Raw genomic sequence first — 20,278 nt, 5'->3', positions numbered from 1 at the left:
TCCATTAAGGAAGTGACATTCATCTAATCTCAGATTGCTTGCTATTACTCTGCCCATAGGTTGGAAAGGAAGCCAGAAGAGACTTGTAATCACCACTTGCAGAATCATTTTTTTCACTCTGTCTTGCTTTAGTTACCTTGTTTCCACATAAAATCTTGAGTGTTCTTTTGGAAAGCTTAGAACCTACAAAATAATCGAGCAAGATATTCTTTATGGTGTACTTTAAACTGTATGCATGTCTGTAAAACAACTACTTTTTGACTGAGCTATACAATTGAGGGGGGGCTAATTTCAAAATTAAAATTAAATTTGAGGAGAGGGAGATAAATCATGCCCCCTCTCTCCTTCACTTTGCCATGTCCCACATTTGTATCCTTCATCTGAGTTCCAGTGTTAGTATTGGGCTGCAATAAAATAGCTTCAACACTATTGCCCTCCCATATAAAACATTTGTTTCCTAGGTGATCCTTTAATTAAACTCACTCGAAGAGCTGAATGTTTATTTCAAGCTATTATCATTCATTCACACATTAATTAGGGAACTTAGCTTATTTTAAAGTCAGAAGACAAGTATCCCCTTTCAAAATATTTCTGCATCTAAGCATCCTCACTATATTCTTCACCATAATATTTCTTCATTCCAAGCTGGAAGGAAACACTCACTTAGAGGAAGGAAAAAAGACTGGGCTTATTATAACTTTGTTTAAAATTAAAGGTAAACATTTGTACTAAGTTGAGTGCAACCACAAATATTAATACCATTGGGGAAAAAATCCTATGTTACAAAAGGAAAACAACATAACATAGCTAAAGCAATACTACTTTCTAACTCTCTAACATTGTCATCCATATTCACAATTTAAAGCTTGCTTTCCAGCTAAAGAAGACCACATCTAATCTGAGCCTAGAGGTTAAGCAGGGTTACCTCTGGTTAGTATTTGCATGGGAGGCCACCAACAAATATCAGGTGCTGTTGGCTATATTTCAGAAACAGCAACTGGCAAGATTTCCTTGCCTTAGAAAACCTTATAACATTCATGAGGTTGCCTTGAGTCAACAGGAGACCTGAGTGTCCAAACACATGCATTCATTTATTCCACTAAACCAGTGGTTCTCAACCTGTGGGTCTCCAGGTGTTCAGGCCTACAACTCCCAGAAATCCCAGTCAGTTTACCAGCTGTTAGGATTCATGGGAGTTGAAGGCCAAAACATTTGGGGACCCACAGGTTGAGAACCACTGCACTAAACTATGCACTGCTTACACATTGCTGATACTACAATATGATCATTTTTGTGCATTCTTGGTTCCAATGGTTTGAAATGTAGTTCAAGACAACTAATCTTAAAAAAATACATTTTTATTAGTTCAATGAAACTTATTCCAAGGAAAAGATCTACATGACTGCAGACTCATTGTTTCCATCTTCTTATTGTAACTGCCAAGAGTTCCAACATATTTCACTCTGCTGGAACATGCCCAGTGTATCTAGAAACTGTAAATGTGTGTCATTCTTTAGCAACCACTTCAGAGAGGATATATCTTAAAGAATAGCTTTGCCCTAATTCTTGTATTATTTTTCCATGATATCTAAACAAGGCAATGGGCTTAAGTTGTGCAGATGTAAAGGTGAGCAAAAGGTTAACCTTATGTTCACCTTTACACCTGCACTACTTAAATGTGAACTTAGGGTGCTTCCAGACAGCACCAAATCATGGGTTTTAATCAGGGGCAAAAAAAACCGGGGACCTAAGAAGAGGATTGCACACAGACCTGTTGGTCCCAGGATTTCTGCCTCTGCCACCCACATTTGCTGCTTTCTCCTGGAATTTTGCAGCCACCAAGATGGCAGCTGCAGAACATCCACCAGAAATGTTGGCAGATTTTAAAAAAAAAGAAAGATGTGAATATGAGACTATGCAAATCATTGTACAAGTTCTGTTCCTTGGTTATAGGGGCTGCGTGGCTGTCTGAGTTTGGCCACGTACTTGAGCCTGGGAACTACAGGGTGCTGTTCATGGGTTATACATGTCTGTTCCTGATTGCTTTTATCATTAAAAACATGGGGAAAGTTGATTACATGGCAAAACCTTTGTGTGTCACAAATTTCATTAAACGTGTGGAGGACAAAATTTCTCTTGCCAGGATAAAGTTTTTGCCCACCCTCTAATCAACTGTTGCCATGTTTTTAGGATACAACCAATCAGGAACTGACATGTATAACCCAGGAACAAACCAACATTTAAAAATCCCGTATTTTCTGAGTGTAGAGATATACAGATTCCAATATCTGCATTTTCCGCCCAGAACCGGAATATTCCCATACATGAAAATCTCGTGTTTTTTGGCCTTGGTAGAAATTGCTCCCACATTTTCAGGAGACATCATTTGGCCAGCCTCCATTTTAAAGTGGGAGCTCCTGGGATAAAGGTACTATCCGGACGGGCCCTTAGTTGAGGCCACGTCGAACACTGATCTTTTTGACAAGTATAACTTTAGTTAAACCCTAGTTACAATACAATGCCCTTCTAAGGTGAAGTTTCCAGCTGTGAAGTTTTGAGTGAACTTCCATCAGTTCAGCTTACTACCCTTTTGTTTTGAGTTGGGGATCAGGGAGAATAACAGTAATGGATAGAGGGCATTGTACATCCTGTAGTTTATTTTTGGTCCCCCTGTTTCCTACCCAGACATGTTACACATCTCTTCTGTTTTTATAAAATAGAAAATCTATTTGGGTAATCTATAGCTATTGTAAGCCATATGGTTGCCTGTATATTGAAAACATGGTGGATTTCTCACCCTAGATTGTATGCCTGTGGTGATTTGGAAACTGTGACAATCAATGGTCAAAACCACAAAGTAGTGGTTGGAACTGAGCTGTTGCAAGACTTTACTTTTCGTTTGGCTGTGACATCTAGACAAGGCACTGAATCAGGTAACCATGTGAAAATGCTGCAAGAATGTGTTGTACACATATCATAAGTAAAAATTCCTACGAGCCAACAGGAGCCAACCTGTGTCATTTTTCACATCCTGACCAGTCTGGGAGACGTGAGCATGAATCTAGTTTTCATTTTGATCTGAAAGTGACACAGCTTAATCTTAGTCTCAAATGGGCTACAAGATCCCTTTGCATACTGATCCAGACTAACATGACCATGCCTTTGGAATCTTTTCACAGGCTTAATGAGAGCATGGAGCAGTCTCAATTTATTAAACAATACAGCAATTTTAAAAAGAAAGAATGAAAATTTTCTCTGTTGTAAATATATGCATTTCTCTCTTGACTCCCTTCAGTAGGTATAGTTTACCCTGAGGGAAAACAGTAACTCACTGCTAAAGTACATGCATTGCATGTAGAAGGGTCTAGATTAAATGTCAATAACAACGCAGAAACTTTGATAGCAGGACTAGGAAAAAATCTATGTCCCTGACTGCAGAAAACAGCTGCTGACAATTGGCAATATGGGGCTGGGTAAACCCAATATCTGACTCAGTATAAGACAGCTTCCTATGTTCACACATTAATTGATCCCTGAGGCTAAAAAAAAGTCAGCTCTATGGAGAGACATCAAAGCATTTGATGACATACACATTAACACAGCATTGCAAACTGCTTTGCAGCCAGCAGTACTGCTGCTTTGCCAACTATAAGCAGTTTCCTTTTGTGAGGAAATACGGCTGTGAAGAGGAAGCTAAATAAAAATGGCTGTTGACAAAGAAACACCTATCCACTGTGTGAAAGCCAGCTGTTTCCTCCCAAGACAGCCTATACAACTGGGAATCAAATGGTATTATTTTAAACTTTTCTCATAATTACTCAATAGGAAAGCCAATTTGAGGCTGCAAATGACAACAGCTCAGAGTCATTACCTGAAGCTGGCATAACAGCTCCATTGATAGTAGGTCCAGAGAAAGTAAAAAAAATATGGAAAGTGATGTTTTTAGTTTTCAAATGGCACAAAAAATAATTTTTAAGATTTTTCAAAGTGGGCATATTGTAAGGATTATTCAGGAGAGATGTTCAGTTTTCAAAATACAATAGATACATTTTAAGACAAGAGGGCATAATTGAGCGAAAATCTGCCAAATCAATAAATAGATACATTTACAACACAGAAAGGAAATAAGTTTGGCAAAGTATTTTGGAAATGTACTATTTGTTTCTTCTACTCTTCTTACTATACCAGAAGCCAGATTTTTGCCTGTGGAAAGCAGATCCATCCATGGAAGAGAAAAACCAAATTGCATAGGCAAGGAGTTTGAGAATTGAACCATGGCAAATGCATCTGTTTAAAAGGCATCCCAAGCTCTTGTTGTAGCCCATGATCTGTGAAGGTTGGGTATTTTGCAAGATCACCACTGTATGAACCACAGGCTGCCCCTATTTCATATATATACCAGTTGGGATTCAAATGAATGTATAACGTAATCAATCTTATCTATTACTATGTTTGAGTTCCCAGTGGCACAGTGGATTAAACCACTGAGCTGCTGAACTTGCTGAACGAAAGGTCGGCGGTTTAAATCCTGGGAGCGGTGTGAGCTCCCACTATTAGCCCCAGCTTCTGCCAACCTAGCAGTTCGAAAACATGCAAATGTGAGTAGATCAATAAGTACCGCTTCTGCAGGAAGGTAATGGTGCTCCATACAGTCATGCTGGCCATGTGACCTAGGAGGTGTCTAAGGACAATGCCAGCCCTTTGGCTTAGAAATGGAGATGAGCACCAACCTCCAAGTTGGACCCGACTGGACTCAATGTCAGGAGAAACCTTTACCTTTATCTATTACTATTTTTAAAATCACAGATAGCATGTATGAATAAATATGGGGGCAGGAAAATTACTCTGGGAAATTACAGTTTCCAGAATGGCTGCTAGGGTAGGGGTATTTTGGAACCTTTAATCCAAAAGAGCAAAAGGGATATGGTAAATGCCACTGAACAGTCACTGAATTTCAATTCCTTTGATGCTTCAGATACCATTCTTAAAATCTTAAATATTTATTTTAGCATAAACTTACATGCATTACCATCCACTTCCTCTGATGCCCTGACGGAGTACAATAGTCAACCTTCCTGTATAAACACATTTCTCCCTGAAGCTTGGCAATTATATTCCATCAGAGTATCTTAATAAAAGGTCATGCTAAAATAAACCAGCGTCTTAAATGTGCCATGAAGATGCAGTGGTTGTGTGTTGGACTAGGACACTGGGAGATTGGGGTTCAAAGCCTCACCTGACCATTGAAACAAAATGAGTGCCCTTGTGTAAGTCACATTCTCTCAGCTTCAGAAGAAGGCAATGGCAAACCTTCTCTGAGCAAATTCTATCAAGAAAATCCTATGACATTTCTTTTAGGGAAGCTATAGGTTAGAAATGAGTTGAAGCGATGCAACAACTCATGGGACTCCTTCCTCCATTTCCTTCCCTTCTTTTCATGTGGTTTCTTTTATACTGCCTATACTGTTGTTGAGCATTTTCCATGCCTGCACAGCAAATCTGGGAGGGATTCAGAGGCTGCAGGTGGAAACTGATTTGGGACTTCTGCTATTTCCATTACCAAGTGAAGTCTGTGAATGGAGCATCACTTGCCAATTTTTGAAATAACCTAGGATGCATTTTGCAGCATTAAGAAAAAGGCTTGTGCTAAAGATATTGCAATCTGAAGATGGAGCAACAAGATAAGGAGAGAAGAGGAAAAGGAAAATGTAGTGCAGCGGGTTAAACTGTGGACAGTTTCACCTTCTAATGCCAGGCAACTATTAATTTGAAGCTCCTTGCATGAAATAAAGCTGAGAGTACTCATTTACTTAGACCTGCCCAGAAAAGAAGTGAAACAAGAAAAATGGTTCTCTGACCAAAACAAGCATCCTTTAGTAGTATTTTCTCCTCATTTCCAAATACTTCAGTATCTGCACTTACTAGTCTAATATGTAGCTTTATTGGAGCCCCCAGAGGCAAGGCGGGTTAAACCACTGAGCTGCTGAACTTGCCAACCAAGAGGTCAGCGGTTCAAATCCAGGGAGCGGGGTGAGCTTCCCTGTTAGCCCCAGCTTCTGCAAACCTAGCAGTTCAAAAACATGCAAATGTGAGTAGATCAATAGGTACAGCTCCGGCGGGAAGATAATAGCACTCCATGCAGTCATGCCAGCCACATGATCTTGGAAACGTCTACAGACAATGCCGGCTCTTTGGCTTAGAAATGGAGATGAGCACCAACTCCCATAGTCGGACATGAATAGACTTTTTTTTTTATCGTTTTTATTGATTTTAAAATTTTTCATACAATAATTGCTTTTATCACATAGCAGATATTTAGTTTATCATACAATACTTGCATCATTCTTTTATATCTACTGTTGATTAATACCTACTACATCGTTAACATTTGTCTATCTATATTTCTTCACCACTGTGTATCCCCCCCTCCCTCCCCGAGCCATTTCTTATGTATTGTCTAACCAAAATCTCATTTCTTCCTGAGGCGGTAGCCCTCCATCCCTTTTTTGGAGTCCTTTCTCAATAAATTTCCCCCATACATCTTCAAAATCATTTTTTTCCCATATCCCTCTTTTAACTTTTAATTTACATGTTAGCTTATCATTTATTGCCAATTTCCATACTTCCTTGTACCATTCTTCAATCTGTACATCTATTACTTTTCTCCAGTTCCTTGCTATAAGCAGTCTTGCTACTGTCAATAAATTTGTTATTGCTTCTTTTTCTTTTTTATCTATCTTATTATTATTATATATTGATAATAATGCAATACCAGGGTTTCTTTCCAATTTAATGTTCATTATATCCTCTATCTCTTTAAATATTTTGTACCAAAATTTCCTAACATATTTACAGTGCCACCACATATGTATATATGTTCCCACTTCCTGACAGCCTCTCCAGCAATTTTTTGGATGGTTTTTATTAATATTTGACATTTTTAATGGCGTTAAATACCATTTCCAAATTATCTTATAATAATTTTCTTTAACTCTTATTGATAAATTTTTCAAGTGCCTTTGTTTCCACAATTGCGACCATTCCATTTCATTTATTTTCATCTCTAACTCCTCCTCCCATAATTCCTTAAGAGTAATATTTTTTCTCTCTCCTTCTTTTATTCCACCCAATATTCTATAGATTCTACCAGTTACACCTTTCATTTTTTTATAATCATCTATATCCCTTCCATTTTGTATTATTTGTTCAAATTGGTTAGGTTCCTTCCCCTCTTTATTATTTTTTACCCAATTCTTTTACCATTGCTCTAGCTGAACACCATGGAACCATGTCAATTTTATTTCCCCAAATTCCTCCTTTATCTTTTCTTTCTTCATTCCCCTCTTAATCCAGTCCCCTATTTTGTCTAGGTTTTTTTCCCTTAATACTTTATCCAATATATTTTTTAAATTTTTTGGGAACTTCCTTTCCATTATAACTGGGATTATTCTTGAACCCTCCGGTATTAACTTTTTCTTATATTTAATCCATATATCTAATACATTCTTTAACATTGGGTTTCCAATTTCCCTAATTTCCTTTCTCGTGAAATCCTTAAAAAATATATTCCGAATTTCTTCCTCTACTTTTTCAGAATCTATTTTTAACCATTCTATATCATCCTTGTTTATCATTCCTTCAATAACCAGTCTTAATCTATTAGCTTCATAATATTGTTTTATATTTGGGAGTGCTAGTCCCCCTTCCTTTTGCGGTCTGTACCATAATTGTTTGTTTATCCTATTTCTCTTATTACCATTACAATAATTATTTATCATTAGCTGCCATTTATTCAATTCTTTTTCCGTAATTTGAAGTGGTAGCATTCTAAATATAAAATTTATCCTTGGAAGTATTTTCATTTTTATTAATGCAATTTTCCCAAACCATGATAAATTTAAATTTTCGTATTCTAATAACTGCTTTTTAACCTTATCCCTTAAGACTATTATATTTTCCTCTTCCATTTCTTTTAAATCCTTGGTTATAATTATTACCAAAAATTTTAATTTATTCTTAATTCTTATTCCCATCTTGCTCTGTTCTATAAAATCCTTTTCTTCCTTTTTTGTGTAATTCAATAGCATCATTTCTGATTTATTCCAATTTATTTGTAAACCTTTTGTCCTTCCAAATGTCTCTAAATAATCTTTTATCCTATCCATTTTATCCACCATATTTTTTATACATAACAATATGGACATGAATAGACTTAATGTCAGGGGAAAACCTTTACCTTTACCTAAGCTATTACAGGGTAGATGTTGTCTCATGTATTTCCAGGAATCCTGGAACTCTAATTAAAATTTTGGTGGGTATTGCTGAACCATATGCACAAATATTTGAGCATGCTGCTCCCAAACATATACTCCCAAACATCTGAAGGAAAGTGAGAGATAACAGCTAGCAATCAATATACTGAAACTAACCCCCTTGCAATGTTGACCTTGGATGGAAAATGTCACAGATTTCTTTTTTCCCACACAGGCAAAAATGAAAGCCTTACTTGTGACAATAGTGAGTTATTTTAAAATGAGACTGAACAAAGCACATGAAAAAGACCTAAGGGAAAAGTAGGGAATAATACATATTATAATGGCAGCTGGATTCACTTAGCCAGTGCTAACATATAAAAATGAGGAAAAGACACACATTGCATTAGCCTAGAGGCTGTGGATAGGTTTTGATCACCCATTCTCAATATGCATCTTAAAGATCAAGCTGAACATTGCACATGAACACATTCTTGTATGAATAGAGGTAGCCAATATTGATCTGATAGATCAGACAACCTGGCAGTGGTCTCGAGGAATCAAAGGGCATCCTCCAGGGAACAAAAGAGAAGAGGAGAATGAGAATGAGAAGCTCCAATTAAGCGGCAGCAGAGCCGGCCCTAGGTATTTTTCAAGTGTAGGTGAACAGAATTTTGGCGCCCCCCCAAACCAATCACTGAAAAATAAAAGCGTTGGATAAGCGAAAATGTTGGATAATAAGGAAGTATAAAGGAAAAGCCTATAAAACATCAAATTACATTATGATTTTAAATATTAAGCACCAAAACATCATGTTAGACAACAAATCAATAGAAAAAGCAGTTCAATACATGGTAATGTTATGTAGGAATTACTATATTTGCAAATTTAACACTAAACATTGAACAGGGATATAGGGCAGTGTGGACTTAGATAACCCAGATAGCCCTCAGCATTAAAAAAAAAACTCTAAAATCAGGACAATAAATAAAGAACAACACTCTGAAAACAGAAGAAATCCAGACAGTAAACAATCAGGGACAGCTAACACCTCCCAAAAAAAGATTCTCCCAGGCAAGAAAAAGCCAGGTCTTGAAGCCACAGGGCCATTAAATGCTAATCAAGGTGATTAATTACAACATTCACACCTGCTTCAAAGAAAAGTTCTTTCTCCCACCCTGGACCTTCTACAGATATATAAACCCCACATACCTAGCTTCCAAGTTCCTACAGACCTCACAATCTCTGAAGGCCCCAAAGGTGAGCTTGCGTGGTGCGAAGGTGGGTCTGCGCCGGCCGGAAGGCCCAGCGCGGCCGCTGGAAGGCCCGAAAGAGAAGGAGGTGGAGAGTGGTGCCCTCCTCCCAGGACGATGGTGCCCCCGGGACGATGGCGCCACAGGCAAATGCCTATTTCGCCTTATGGTTGGACCGCCTCTGAGCGGCAGCAGTGTTAATTAATTCATATAGAAGCAGGGAACATTTTCAGCAGAGCAAGTCTAAAGTTAGTACTGCATGACCGCATTATGGATGGCAGAGCTCTTGCAATCTTTATAACCATGAAATCAGAATCCTTTTGCAGCTGAATAATGTTTAAACAGTTCAGTTTTCATATTGTTATACAGAATAAGTTGCTAGTCCTCGGGCTAACACAGGAAATGATGGGCATACTGCTACAGAACTTCCCTTGTTCTAAACTTGTTTACACTGGATTTGCAAATCATATACAATATATGATAACAATGGAAGAGGGGAAATATAGGATTATTTCAATCAAGCATATGCATCCAATTTGTCTGAATTAGCAACAGAATCTCGCTTTTATTGCCCAATAATTCACAAATATATAGCTAGAACTAATTACTGGTAGGTTCCTAATGCCAGGGCAGTTTTCTTATTTTGCAAAGGGAAAATATTTGCATTTTGCTTCTTTTTAAAAATTCCCAAAGGGATTAAGCAAAATTGAATAGTCACTTACAACCAAACACAACAGAACCAGCCACTTATTTCCTGTGATATGAACCTGTTAAGAATCATAAATATTTTCTGTAATTCAACAAAATTTAAGAAGCTTTCCCATTACCATTGCTTTTGTATCCCAGCCATGATACGGTTTACAAAGATTTCCACTCTATAGACCAGTGGTTCCCAACCTTTGGGCCTCCAGATGTTTTGGACTGCAGCTCCCAAAAATCCCAGCCAGCTTACCAGCTGTTAGGAACTGTGGGAGCTGAAGTCCAAAACACCTGGAGGCCCAAAGGTTGGGAACCACCGCTATAGATAGTCAAAGTGCTAGAATCCAGTTCAAACAGAACAGGGATGGGGAACCACTGGACAGTGAGATGTTCATGAACAACAGTCTCCCCATCCTTCATTGCCAGGAAGGTTAGCAGGGGCTGTTTGGACTTAGATCTCATCTACGCTTCCAGATAAAAATCAATATTATCTGCTTTGAACTGGATTATCTGACAGTGGAGACTCATATAATCCAGTGTAAAACAGATAATCTGGGATCAGATCCTGGGATATTGAGCAGTGTAGAAGGGGCCTTAGAAACCAACAATATCTGAAGAATCACAAGTTCCTTTGCCCATGTACTGAGGCTGCGTGTTATAAGGAAACAGTGAAACCAGTGGTATTTGGCAGAACAATGATTTGTGATAAAACAGATTTGACATTGATAAGCTTTGTCCAGCCTTTCTAAGTGTCATGTATCATGTTCAACAGTTGGTGATGGAAGGGGTTAATGTAAGTCTTAGTTCTACAGGACTGAATAATCTATAAGTAGGAGTTACAAGTGAAAGCAAGTAAGGATGGAGGTATGCAAGAGATAGTTTGCAGCCGGGTTGTACTGGATATAAGGAGCTAGCCTGGAGAATGATCTTTGGGAGAAAAGTATTTGTTCTACTTTGGCTGGGGAGGCTGCTGGTTTTTCCTCCGGGTTTGTGGATTTTTGGTATCCTGGCCTGTCTTCTGAACCCTGGAGCCTCTGATTAGCATTGACTATTATATAGACTCTTGATCCTTGGACTTTACTCATTGAACTCAGTGTTTGACAATTGGACTGAGTCTTTTTTGACTATGGTGTCTTCTTGTACCTGCATCAGCGTTTGCTATCAGTTTTGTTTTGATTTTGTGGCTGAGTGCTATCTTTATGTTTTATATTGGGACTTTGAAAATAGCCAGACAGTAAGTGCTGCTTTAATTAAACAGTTTAACACAAGCCGGGTGTTTGTTTTGGTTCACCTCTGCGTGCGTACTGGCAGAGCCCTGGAATCGTGACACTAGGACATACAGCACAATCCTGCTGGACAGTCTTGTGGTGGATACTCTGATGTAAGATGCACTTGCATCAGAGTACACACAGGAATGCAGATTGAATGCAGTTACAGAGGTATGTTTAAGCTATTCTGCAGTGCAGGCCAATCATTTACAAACGGCTAATCCCCTGACACTATCGATCAAAGAATTACATAACTGAAATAAAAGCCTTTGATAATGTTTGAGTGCTTATTGACTATGATCTGTCTCAATTTTAAGTTATTTTCTGACCAAATATTGTTTTTCATTTCCATTCCAATTGAGCAATAAATCTCTGTCATTCACCATTGTATCTTCTGTATCTGCAATGCATCTTTGTATCCTATTTCATAACACTGAATTCTTATTATGTGGCTTCATGTTGATTCCAATTTATGGAGACCTTCTCATAGATTTTTTTCTTGATAAGATTATTGTCAGACAAGGTTTGGCTTCCCTCTAAGGCTAAGAGAGTGTAAATTGTCCAAGGTCATCAGTAGTTTTTCATGGCTGAGGACAGATTTGAACCTGGTTTCCTGAAATCTCAGGTTCAGTGCTCACATCATCACTGTATCACACTGCCTCATTGCTGAATAGGAGCACATACGTAAATCAATTTTTCAAGGTGTCTGGACAATTGAGGGCTGATAGTTTCAAAGGATTGTATCCCAACACTGTCTTGTTTAAGCCAATAAGCCACTGGGGACAGGATAAAGTACCGTCATTATGCTGACAAAACCAAGTACTCTTCTTCTGCTGCATCTGAATCAGAGGTCGCTGTGTAAGTCCTGAACATCACAATTGTTGGATGTCAGCAAAAAGTCTGGGACTGAATCGTAGGCCTTCTGAGTGAGTGGTTCCTAAGTTTGAGAGACAGGAAACCTAAAACAGAGGTCATTCCTTCAAAAGAAGCAAGGGAACAGCTTAGATCCATCTTTGTTGCTGATAGTCCAGATTGTCTTGATGGCTTGGTATCCTTTTGGTAACTTTGGCATGACAGCCACACATTCTTGTTCTGGAATCAGTGATTCATATATTGGCAAAGTCAAAACTAGACCAACACAGAATGCCCTTAACGCTATATCAAAATTTGGAGCAGGGACGGAACGATTTGGTTAAGTGTTTTGAATGGAGTGGCTTTCTCAAAACATAAACATTCTGCTAAATGAATTCTACTGGCTGCCTATTAGATTCTGGATCAGAGTTAAGGCTTCTGTCCGTATAATGCCTTAAATGACCTGGTTAATTCCTTTACAGTCACAATTGACACTTCAGGACATCTAGAGAAGCCCTCCTGATTGTGCACCAAACCCTTAAAATCCACTGCATGCACTTCTCTCAATATGCAAAGGAATCTTGTAACACCTTAGAGACTGAGAAACAAACTAGCATAAGCTTTCACAATCTGAGTCTACTTCCTTCCAATGCACCTTATTCTCTCAAATCCACTCTCTCAGTCACTAAAATCCCTTTGCATACAGATATTCCAGACTAGCACAACTATGTCTTTGAATTCTTTCCCCAATATCAGAGAAGCTCTAACAATTCTTATTTATCGGTATGTTTTGATGATTTCCTCCTTTTTGCAAGCATTCCCTATGCATTCCAAGCTACCATATGAACAATGTAAACATTGTCAGTTTATATCTTCAAATATAAACAGTTTATAAATAAATTAATAAACTAGATCCATTGCAAATAATGGGGAAATTCCTTTGCAACCATTAAATGCCAATTCCTGGCTTCATCTCTATCCTACTCATCTTCATAAAGGAGCTATACTTGATCAGCTCCTTTGAGGTTGTTTGTCGAAGCCAACTTCCATCATGCCTGGAAGGAGTTTGTAAAGCCAAGATCTGAAAGTTCCATCCTAACTAGCCAAAATGGCCAAAGATCAAATGAGCCAAGTCGAGATGCATGGTACCCAAAGCCAGGACCGTTCTTTGAGAACATGACACAGACATTCTAGCAAACATCTTTTCCTCTTCCTGGCAGTAGAAGCTATAATGAAGCAAGTGACAATTTGCTGCTCTAGTATAATACTCAAAAATCTGCTACTTCAGGCAGTCACTTCATGTTGCCTACAGATAGCACCAGCCCTATATTCTCCATGGGTACTTGTTCATATAATGTCTGTCATGGGAGCGTAACAAGCATTGCACATTGATTAAACTGGCTCAGCTATAGAGGAAAATTGAGGGTTCATGCAGGGTCACTGCCTGGATCTCCAATGAAGAAGTCAAGCAATGACAATTTGCCAATAAAGGATGACATAGAAACCAAGGCACCCACTTAAGAGAGTGGCAGTGTCCTTACACCAATATCTGGATTAGCTCCAAAGGAGAATTCTTTTCAAATCTGTAAGGCTCAAATAGTCGTTCAGAAAAAGCAAGGACATGGCTATTAATATACGTCTCAGAACAGATGAAATCTTGTTGTTCATCAAGACCCAAATAATAAGCTGGGTCAAGAAAACCCAGATGGCTCAGATGTGCCTCACTGTATACAGGAAGAGCAAATAATGGTCAGCCAATCTGGCTAGAGGGCAACATTCTTGTACATGAATAAATTGGCACTGCCATGCCAAACAGAGTGCTGCTCAGTACACCATCCAGGCTAGTCCACTTTCCTGCACCAAATCTTACTGTGCCACCAAATGCAGAACAGAAATCAGGAAAATGTCAGAGATCCTTTCTTTGGGACTGGATTATTCAATGCACCTGACATTGCCACTTGCAAAATTCAGTCACAGAGTATCTTGTTTTGTCTGTCTGTTGAAACTGCCTAGGAAAATCACTTGCCTCACACAGAAACTTGGTCCAGTTTTGGTGCCCAAGTCATGGGCACTCTCTCACACACAATTCCATCTCAAATTAGCCAATTGCAGCAAAAAATAATAAAATGGGTTTCAAGCCACTGTTCCAGAAGCAATCTTCCGGATCTATGCCAGGCATCCTCAGAATTAAGAATAAGAGTTATTTCTCCCAACCTAAACATTTCACAGATATATAAGCCCCACTTGCCTAGTTTCCAACAGACCTCAAAACCTCTGAGGATGCCTGCCATAGATGTGGGCGAAATGCCAGGAAAGAATGCTTTTGGAACATGGCCATACAGCCCGGAAAACTCACAGCAATCTAGTGATTCTGGCCATGAAAGCCTTCGACAACACAATAATAAAGTATCTTGGGGCTCTTTAAAAAGTCATACATATGAGTTGTAGACATTGTCTGCAACCAAGAACGCCACCGATGCCCATTGAAGATTATGTCATTATAAATGTGCCACTCTGCAGTGAAGGTGTCATGAGACTTTGTTGTTGTTATTGTTTACACAGAAGTGCATTCTCAAGGGACAATGACATCACTTGCCAAAGCTTCTGTGTTTTTTGTTTATGCAGGCACAAATACAAGGACACAGCAATTAATATGTGTCTCTGATTTGTGACAACCTGAAGGTGAAGGTATCACTTGGCAGAATTTGATCAGAGGGGGGTTTGCCCTTGCCTTCCTCTGAAGCTTGTCATGCCTGACCCTCAAACTACATCAAAAGGTTTGGGACAGGGAAAAGGATAAAATAAAGAACTTCCATCCCCCTTTCTTACTGCCTCATTCCACTAGACCATGAATCCACTTTAAATCCGGTTCCTGCCTCCTGCAGAATTCTGGCGTTTGCAGTTTGGTGAGGCCCAGGACCTGTCTGGCTGAGCTGTTTAAAGCCCCCTCCCGAGGTAAAGGTTTTCCCCTGACATTAAGTCCAGTCGAGTCAGACTCTGGCGGTTGGTGCTCATCTCCATTTCTAAGCCAAAGAGCTAGCATTGTCCGTAGACACCTCCAAGGTCATGTGGCCGGCATGACTGCATAGAGCGTCATTACCTTCCCACCGGAGCAGTACCTATTGATCTACTCACATTTGAATGTTTTTGAACTGCTAGGTCGGCAGAAGCTGGGGCTAACAGTGATCACTCCACTCCCTGGATTCGAACCTGTGACCTTTTGGTCCGCAAGTTCAGCAGCTCTGCGATTTAACATGCTGTGCCACCCAGGGCTCCTCCCCCTTCTTAAAATGGATTTAAAGTGGGTCCAAGCTCTAGTGTGATGAGGTCCTTATACTCTGTAAAGAGCTCTTTTACTGTCACGTCACACTAGAGCATGAATCCACTTTAAATCCGGTTTCTACCTCCTGCAGAGTTCTGGGATGTGTAGTTTGGTGAAGCCCAGGACCTGTGCGGCTGAGCTGTTTCAAAGCCCCCTCCTTAAAGTGGACTTAAAGTGGATCCAAGCTCTAGTGTGATGAGTTTTTTTTAGAGAGATCTTGCACTTGCAGCCTTCAGTCCAACCATAACCGCTCCAGGGCGACACCCGCTCCCCTGCCATGACACGCGTGTTATTCTGATGGCGATGATGAGACGGTCCCCTCTACTCACATAATGCTTGGAAGGGCTTCGTCTTTTCTCCACGTCCACCACGTTAGCATCCAGGACGCTGTAGGACAGCATCTTGGACCCGTCCAGGAAAGCCAGGAAACGCCAACGCCGTCCAGATGTATCCTTGTATTCGCTCCAGGAGGATTTCCTGGGGTGCCTTCTCGCTCCCTGCTTGGGCGGAGAGAGCAACCCCAAACTTTCCAGGCGAGCTTTCAATAGGCAGGGGGTTTGTCAGCACGGATGGTGCCCCCAAGCGCTGCTGCAGGCATGCCGGCGAAGCCCAGACCCCTTCCTTGCAGAAGAGTCGCTTCCAAGAGAAGCCGCGCTTTCCTCCCGCTTTCGGGAGACAGGCTGCATTGAGGGGCTGCGGGGGGAAATCGAGTGCCCTCGTGCAGTTCCCGGCGTGTTTGTTGTGTTTGTTGATACGCCTTCCCTCCCTCCTTCCTTTTCCCTTCCAATGCTGGGCTGTTCTATCTTCGCTCCCAGGGGTAATTTGCGTTCCTTTGGCAACGCTCCTTGGTGCAGCGGTGGCTGCTGCTGTTTCTGCTGCTGAAGGGAAGGAAGGCAGGCAGGCAAGGAGGGAAGGAAGGAGGCAAAAGGAAGGCAGGGCGAGGGGCTCCCTCTCCTCGCTCGCCTCTTCGCCGGACGAGGCGAGGGGCTGGACTTCAAGGAGGAGGAGGAGCAGAGGAAAGGAGAAAGCCGGGTCTCCCCCTCTGTGTGTGTGTGTGTGTGTCTTTCTCTCTCTGTCCCGAGAGCGAGCCCCGAGGGAAGCGTGCCAGGAGAGGGAAAATCCCCCTTCAGCCCGGCTCCTCCTGCCCCAGGAAGAAGGGGTGTCTCCCGCCTCTGGAAAGCCCCCACCCCCCACCCCGGGCACCAGGACCTTTGCCTTGCCTCGTTTCAGGCTGAGGAGAAGCGCCCGCTTTGCGCGCAAAAGCAAAGCTTCCCGGGATTCCGCGCCTGGCCCTTCTGTAGTTCTAAGTCGGGAGGGAAAACTCCTGCCAAAACTCCTGTGCCTCCCTACTGTAGACTCATTGTATTTTGGCGCCACTTCAACTGCCCTGCAGCCTGGGAGTTGTGGTTTGGTGAAGCACCAAACTTTGGCAGAAAAGGCTGTATCATTCTCAGTGTTGAGGCCGACACTGGGCTCGCTCCATAGGCTAGTGCTTCACTCAGCAGAAGGCATTGAAGAATCCTCTGCTCTCCTAAGTGCTCTTGGACTTCAGCTCCCAGAATCCCAGTTTCTGGGAATTGAAGTCCAACACATCCGGAAGACTTAGAGCTTGGAGACAAAACTGGTTTAGAGTCTTGGAGGGAGTGATTGGGTTTTCTGGAGGAAAGATAAAAGCTTGGGACCCGGAGGTGCCCAGGTTGTTAGAAGAACCATAGAATCATAGAGCTAGAGGAGACCTCATGGGCCACCCAGTCCAACCACCTGCCAAGAAGCAGGAAATCGCATTCAAAGCACCCCGATAGATGGTCATCCAGCTTCTGCTTAAAAGCTTCCAAAGAAGGAGCCTCCGCCACACTGTGCGGCAGAGCATTCCACCAGGGAACAGCTCTCACAGTGAGGAAGTTCTTTCTAATGGTCAGGTGGAATCTCCTTTCCTGTAGTTTAAAGCCATTGTTCCATGTCCTAGTCTCCACAGCAGCAGAAAACTATGACTTCCCCTTACATATTTATACATGGCCCTCATCATGTCTCCTCTCAGCCTTCTCTTCTGCAGGCTAAACATGCCCAGCTCTTTAAACCGCTCCTCATAGGGCTTGTTCTCCAGATCCTTGATCATTCTGGCCCTCCAGCTTGTCAACATTTCCCTTCATTTGAGATGCCTAGAATTGGACACAGTATTCCAGGTGTGGTCTGACCAAGGCGGAATAGAGGGGTAGCATGACTTCCCTAGATCTACACACTATACTCCAAAATCCTGTTGGCTTTTTTAGTCGCCGCATCACATTGTTGGCTCATGTTTAACTTATTGTCCACAAGGACTCCAAGATCTTTTTCACACATACTGTTGTCAAGCCAGGTGCCCCCCATTCTGTATCTTTGCATTTCATTTTTTCTGCCTAAATGGAGTATCTTGCATTTGTCCCTGTTGAAGTTCATTTTGTTAGTTTTGGCCCATCTCCCTAATCTATTAAAATCATTTTGAATTCTGCTCCTGTCTTCTGGAATATTGGCTATCCCTCCCAATTTGGTTTTGTCTGCAAACTTGATTGTCATGCTTTCTAACCCTTCAGCTATTAATAAAGACTGCAATCCACCAACAGAACATCTAGGATGAAATTATCCCCTCATGAAAGCCTTCGCTTTGGTGGGGGGCAGGGTGGTGTTTGTGGAGGGCACTGGCAGGGTTTGGGCTACATGTTCATGGCACTCACTACAACCTGCATGTCAGTGGAAGGAGGGCCATTGGTGTCTCCTGCTCAGTGGGAACTATAGCTGTTTGTGGAGGCAGGAGACTGTGTGTGTAAGTGAACACACACATACACACATATACATACTCCACATACACACATATACATTTTCACGTTTATTATGTGTATAGATAGATAGATTTATGTACCACATTTATACCCCACCCTTCTTTCTCACCCCAAAGGGGACTCAGAGCAACCTTACAAAGCCAACAACTTGATGCCACACATATACATATCGGTAAATAAACAACACATCAAAAACTAAAAAATTAAAAAGATATTGACAATAAAACATCAGTTAAAATCATGCAATCCAAATCATACTCCAGAGCCGTTCCATTTGTCATTGTATTTTTTTTGTAATTTCTTATTGCACTGTTCAAATTTACTGACCAAAGGCTTGATCCCAAAGCCATATTTTTAGCTTTTTCCTGAAGGCTAGGAGGGAGGAGGCTGATCTATTCTCGCTGGGGAGGGAGTTCCATAGATGAGGGGCCCTGTCTCTCTTCCCCACCAACCTCACCTGAGAAGTCAACAAAGGATTCTGAACATTTGCATCCAGAAAACAAAATAATTGTATCCCTTTCTTGAAAAGGATTGTAACAGATGGTGGCAGACAGCATGGCATAGTAGTTTGCTTGTTGGTCTAGGACAGTGGTTCTCAAAGTGGATCCGTGGAGCACTTAGGGCTCCGCAAAGCATACTGAGAGGCTCAGTGGTTCCTCCTCCAAACTTTTCCTCCTCTTTCCTGCTGCTCCCCTCCTCCCCCACCAAAAGCCTTCCTCTCCCACTCCTTTGCTGCCAGGAGCCTTTGCTTCCAAAACCCCTTTTCCCTCCCACTGCTCAAGGGGTGCTTTGATTGTGCTTTTCCTGCATGGCGAAAGGGAGCTGAATGGCCCTTGAGGTTTCTGCTGTTGTTGTTTTTATTATTAGTACAAAGGTTGGGTGGCCGATCTGTTGGGGGTGCTTTGATTGTGCTTTTCCTGCATGGCAGAAGGGGGTTGAACGGGATGTATTGTCTTCTTTCCTTTTTTTGCACTACAAATGGGATATGTGTAGTGTGCATAGGAATTTGTTCATGCTTTTTTCAAACACTCTCCATCCATCTGCCACTGGCCCGGCCCACCAGGATTCTTACTCCCCTTCAACCATGGAAACCCACTGGGCAGTCTTGGGCAAGTCTCAGTTTCTCAGACTCGGAAGGAGGGCATAGCAACCTCCTCTGAATAAACCCTGCCACGGTACCCTAGAATAAGGATGCCATAAGTGAGAGTTGACTTCAAGGCACATAATAACAATCCTGGCTGATCCAGTTGGAGAGATGGGCAAACCAAGGCCAGGTTAGAGTTGCCAGTTCAAGACTATCCCAAATCAGGTTTCCACGTTGAAACCAGAGACGGAGGGATGGCATTGGGGATGCCATTCAGCATTGCCCATAAGTACTGTATCAACTGCAGCTGTTCACATCTTGTCATTCAAAGAGAGAGAGGTGCCTCTTATAAGCATGCTATAAAATTTGATTGAGATGATTAAGAGACAAAATGAGAAATTTACTGTGTGTTTATATGTGCTGTTACATTTCGAAACAAGGCAGCACTCTTGCTCTACCAGAATGTATAAACTGGCTACTTGAGGCAAGTAATTTTAATGTATGCTATCTCTTAAATTAACAGTTCAAAAATACGAGACACGGGTTCCAGATTACACTTCCAGAAGTGTGTACAGTAACATTAGCAGGCTGTATGTGAAAATTTTCTTGGGCCAGAAGGATTACTTGGCTGTACCTGTTACTGATGAGTTGGTAAAGCCGAAATGAAAGTCTTTTAGGAAACATTTGTAAACTCTAGATAGTTAATGATCTGAGCTAATACTAATTTGAAAT

At 41.2% G+C, this 20,278-nt stretch overlaps 1 protein-coding gene across 3 annotated transcripts in view; it reads right to left on the bottom strand.

Moving 5' to 3' along the window:
• Positions 1-16,636, bottom strand: part of sh3pxd2a (SH3 and PX domains 2A) — a 304,174-nt gene extending 287,538 nt beyond the window's left edge. Inside the window, exon 1 of one of the 3 annotated variants that reach the window (XM_062976295.1) lies at positions 15,976-16,636. In XM_062976295.1, coding sequence (XP_062832365.1) covers positions 15,976-16,047 — 72 coding nt within the window. In that variant the 5' untranslated portion in view covers positions 16,048-16,636. The remainder of the gene's footprint in view (positions 1-15,975) is intronic. The other 2 variants (XM_062976293.1, XM_062976294.1) reach the window with 2 other exon arrangements.
• Positions 16,637-20,278: the final 3,642 nt, after the last annotated feature.

This window comes from Anolis carolinensis, chromosome 3 (genome assembly GCF_035594765.1).
Source record: "Anolis carolinensis isolate JA03-04 chromosome 3, rAnoCar3.1.pri, whole genome shotgun sequence".
Classification (NCBI taxonomy): Eukaryota; Metazoa; Chordata; class Lepidosauria; order Squamata; family Dactyloidae; genus Anolis; species Anolis carolinensis.
The sequence above is the reverse complement of the archived record's forward strand: the minus strand, read 5'-3'. Positions and strand labels throughout refer to the sequence as shown.